Source organism: Quercus suber, unplaced genomic scaffold (assembly GCF_002906115.3).
Source record: "Quercus suber isolate HL8 unplaced genomic scaffold, Cork oak 2.0 scaffold_132, whole genome shotgun sequence".
In the NCBI taxonomy this organism is placed as follows: Eukaryota; Viridiplantae; Streptophyta; class Magnoliopsida; order Fagales; family Fagaceae; genus Quercus; species Quercus suber.
In genome coordinates, this window is record NW_027069595.1 from 1,347,894 (window position 1) to 1,352,935 (window position 5,042).

At 35.9% G+C, this 5,042-nt stretch overlaps 1 protein-coding gene across 1 annotated transcript in view; it reads right to left on the reverse strand.

Annotated features, from left to right (window-relative positions):
- Positions 1 to 3,747: 3,747 nt before the first annotated feature.
- LOC111999523 (cytochrome P450 CYP82J17) overlaps positions 3,748 to 5,042 on the reverse strand; it is a 3,325-nt gene continuing 2,030 nt past the window's right edge. Inside the window, exon 2 of the mRNA XM_024031650.2 lies at positions 3,748 to 4,546. Within this exon, the coding sequence (XP_023887418.1) occupies positions 3,908 to 4,546 (639 nt within the window). The 3' untranslated portion in view covers positions 3,748 to 3,907. The remainder of the gene's footprint in view (positions 4,547 to 5,042) is intronic.

Below are 5,042 nucleotides of genomic sequence, written 5' to 3' on the forward strand. Positions count from 1 at the left end.
GGGGGGGGGGGGGGGGGGGGGGGGGGGGGGGGGGGGGGGGGGGGGGGGGGGGGGGGGGGGGGGGGGGGGGGGGGGGGGGGGGGGGGGGGGGGGGGGGGGGGGGGGGGGGGGGGGGGGGGGGAGGGGGGGGGGGGGGGGGGGGGGGGGGGAGAGAGAGAGAGAGAGAGAGAGGGAGAGAGAGAGAGAGAGAGAGCCATGTTTTTAACAAGAATTGAAGGGTTTAAGGATTTTAGTGATTTAATAAATAAATAAAATTGCGTGCAACGGCTCCGGCATCCAGTTTTGCTACTTAACTGCTAAAGAGATTTTCGTTTTTTATTTATTTGTGTTTTTTATGTGTGCATCTCCTTCCCGGTAAGGACACAATTTTTTTTTTTTTAAAATTTTTAAAAGGGAGGGTAGTTTGTTTTTGGTAAAATTGGTTAATTGAGCTTAATTGTTTTTAACTTTACTATTTGTAATTTTTGCTATTGGGTTAATTTTTTTTGAATGAATATTTTGTATTAGATTTTAAATCTATAAAAAAAAATTTATAGCTTTTAAAAGGAAGAAAATGCTAAAGTTATAAATTTTTTTACAAATTTCTACTATGATCAGCGGTTATTAGTAAGTAAAAAAGTGATGTCAGTGATGGGCCTAAATGTGAACCAATAAAAATTTACTACATCAGAAGTTTTGTAAAATTATTGAAGAAAATTTTGTGGATTTAGCATAACTCTTAAAAGAATCAATAATATTGTTAAGGGGGTGTAAACACCTTATTATGTACCCGTTAATAAATATTGGTTCCTAACCCCAATGATGAGCTTGACATATGTCAACCAAAGGTATTTAGAGAATTCACAATAGTTTGGAAGTAATCACAATTCACAACTTAGAAGTGCTCAAATCGCATTGAAAACAATTTTGAAAAATGACCTTCACTCACTGTTTTGACCATAACCTTTCATCCACAAAGAATTTTTAAGTGAGGTTTGTTTCATTGGAAAGTAGAATCCTGGGCTTCAATTTGAACACAAAATTTTTCTAATTTGGATATATATTGAGTAAGTTATGACCGTTTGAAGTTAGGCCATCAAAACTACTAAGAATTAGGGCATGTGTACGCAAAAATCAAGGGTGCATGTGCAACCTCAAAAGATGCGTATGCAGGCCAATTTTCTAGGCAGTAGAACTTCATTTTTAAGGGCCCAAAGCATCATTCTTTAATGTGGTCCAGCCCCTAGACCCTTGGAAACGTCCAAAGACCATTAAAAATTCCCGAAAACCCTAATTTTAACTTATAAATACTTATCTTATGTCTCCAATCAAAACCCTAGTTAGAGAGAGTAATTTTTTGGTCTCCATCTTCTCTAAAACCCTATTTTCTCTTTCCAAAACCTAACACAACACCTTTGTAAGTTTTTTACAAATAAAAAAGCTTTCTTTAATTAGTTCAAAGGCAGAAAGTTTGTTTTCAAATTTTTTTTCTAAAACATTTTCAAAATCTTTTGTTCTTGAGTTATGATTACTAACCATTGTTATGTTCTTTAATTATTCTTGTTATCTCAATCTAATATTTGTAATGTAGGCACAGAAGGTTCGGTTAAACTATCTCAAATTTGTGAGTCTAAAGCAACGTGAGTCTCTTTTCCATGATTTCTCACTTTGCTATATAGGATTCACATGGTTCTTTGTTTGATGTTATCATAAATGTTCTTATCATGTTTGATTGATGTTATGATCTTTTTTATATGTTCTAATCTAATTTTAGGTTGTTTATAATTATTAGGACATATGTGTTTCACTTGTTAAGAACATATGTCATTATTTTATGTAATTGGCTAATCCTTTGACAAAACACACTTTACTTGTATTTGGGTAGATCTAGGACGTGTTTAATACTTCAAGAAACATGTTGATCAAGTCTAGTATTAAAGCCATGAAGATTGGACCAAGAAACAAGTAAAGAAAAGCTGTTCAATAAAGCTGGATAGATAGCTCGACACCTGCAGACAGATTGCTCGATAGTTGCTTGACACCTCCCCACAGCTAGGCTATCTATTGAGCTCTTCAGTTGATTTTTATCGCAATCTCGATAGCTTCTCGACAGCTGGTGAATCGATCAAGAAAACTTCTGTCCCCTCGACACCTCCTCTATAACTGTATCTGTCGAAGTTTAAATCTCGACACCTGCTCGACACCTGCTATCTATCGAGGTTACTGAAATCAGAAATTTCAGACTTGATTTTTGGGCCAGGCTTATGTATTTGTGTTGGGTTTCTTTTCTCACAATCCTAGACTTATATATAAGGCTTATTTTAGAGGCTGTCACATAGGAGAATACAAAGAAAACATATGCAAAAGGTGACCGATACCTTATTTTCTCTGAAAGAAGCTATTGCGTCTTTGGGCCTTAGGATTTTGTAATCAAGTGCTTCTTGATCTTCATTGTTGATGAAGTGAAGAAGTTTGTAGCTAACAATCTTCTTCTAGTTGGTGATTAAGTCGCGTGCTAGGATCCATGCAATTGGTTAGTCACGTATTGGGATTCGTGCATCAAAAGGGTGGTGTTCATATATTGAAGAGTTTAGAGGTTCAGAAGCGGTAGAAGGTTTTTGCTGTGAGTTCATCTACGGGGATTGTAGAGTCTAGGGATAAAGGTTTTGTACTAGATCTGAAACTTCTCTTTACTATAGTGGATTGTTTTTCGGGAAGGTTTTCCCCCAGGTTTTTTACTGTGAAACTAGTTTGTTTCATTGGTTTTCCTGGGTCATCATATCTTGTCTTATTTACTTTTTCGCTGTATTTATTGTTGACATGATATTGATGCTTATCTGTTTTAACAAGTTTTATTCATAATAAATCTAATTAAAAACTTGGGTTTAAAACTTATTAATTCTATTAACCGGGGTCTAAATTTCCCAACAATAATCTGTTCTTATTGTTCTTGGTTTGTTATTTTAGTTTAATGTAAATTTTAACATGTTTATTTATTTAATGTAGTTTAGTTAAATTCTTTGATTTTGTTCCTAAATTATTTGTTTATGTTGATATTTGTTTTATTTGCTTCATGTTAGTTTAGTGTTTAGGGTTATAACATGCTTGTTTGATATCAAATGTTATATCTTTGTTTAATTAATCTCTAAAAATGTAATTTTTCGGATTTGTGCTAAAGGATGCGTATGCAGCCATCGAGTATGCGTGTGTATGGTTCAACCATAGGTACGCATAGTTGAGTATGCGTACACACCACAAACCCAGATTAGGGAAAAAAAATCTTATTTTTGTTTATTTAGTTATTTTTCACATGATATTTGACTATGTTTGACTATGTTTAGGTTAATTAATTGTGTTTATTTATTTTTCATGTTTTTTTAATCTTTTTTTCCATATTTGGTTTATTTTATAATCTTTTTGCCATATTTGGTTTATTATGCTGATCTTACTTAAATGGGAGAATTATTTTCCATCATAATTTTCATTAAGGACATCTATTAATAAACCATTTCAAGAATTTTTTAAATGAAAAATTGAAAAGCTAAAAAAGAAAAAGAAAAAAGAATTAACTATTTTTTTTCTTTTCCCATAAAAAAGTTCCTAAAGGGTGCCTCTTAGTAAAATCCTTGTTAAAAAACATTGAAACCAATAGGCCCATCCTCACCATTAACAACAATGCCATCCAACCGATCATGATCCTTCAACTTACAGTTGTCAAATGTGACCATATTAGGGGCTCAAATCCATCCATATGGCATGAAGTCAAAATAGCGTGCAAGCTTATTTTTCTTTTATAATTATTATTACATTCAATCGAACAGAGATTGAACTGAGTTCTCCATATAAAGGAGACAAGCAACATTATTGAACTATAAAGCTCCTTGCACATGCAAGCTTATTGAAAATAGACACTTTTGGAAAGCATGATTTATATTTCTGTTTGGGATTGATAGAGTCTGGAAGCAAGGCGTGGAGTGAGAAGAGCTTCAAGGGGAGTTGCCTTAGGTAAGGTAATGCCCAAACCTTCCGTCATGTCTACCAGCATATTTGATGGTGTCGTGAACTCAAATCCCTGAAGCAAGCGAGCTAGTGCCAGGTGAGATACTTGCAATGCAATTGTGTAACCCGGGCAGAATCGTCTCCCAGACCCAAATGGTATGAACTCAAAATGTTGACCCGAAGCATCTATACTTGCATGGCTTGTGAGGAACCTCTCTGGTAGAAACTTTTCTGGGTCCTCCCAAATTCTTGGATCTCGGTGCAACTTCCACACATTAACAAGCAAACGAGTACCCTTTGGGACGTAATAGCCACAAACATGACAATCCTCCGTGGCCTCATGTGGAACTGATAGGGGGCTTGGTGGGTACAAGCGCAACGTTTCCTTCACTATGGCTTGGATGTAAACTAGATCTTTGATATCATGGTCATCCACCCACCTGTCTCTACCAACCTTGAGATCGAGCTCTTCCTGAGCTTGCTTCAAAGCGTGCTTGTTATTTAATAATATGGACAGGAGCCATGTCAAGGTTAGAGATGATGTCTCAAAGCCACCCAAGATGAGACTCTACAACATGAAATTGAGGCCACACTTAATTAGAAGTGCACTTGTTATTAGTTTTTACAGTGTATGTAACAAATTTTTCCCAAATTAGAAAGTAATGTTTCTTTATAGAGTATTATATTCTTTGTAGAGAGGGTTCAACCTATATTTAGGATGGAGCCAGGAATTTAAATTGGAGAGCGGCGGGGGAGGCAAAATCCGCTGCAGGGGGGGGGGCATGGTCTCCCTGGTCAAAGAGTAGCTCCATCCCTGCCTATATCTCTTTATATATATTGACAACATAGAAAATTTACCAATTAAGTCAATTGAAATTACAAAAAAAAAAAAAAAAAAAAGGTAATTGTCTCACATTGCTTAAGAGAGTGTGTTGTATGTAGTATAACTTGTCTCACCCTCTCTAAAAGTTACCATAACTTTTGAGTGGAGTTGTGATGTGTCTTTGTGTTAGAACCTCTTTCCCTCTCCTTGTGTGTATGTTTGTTTCTCAAAAAAAAAAAAA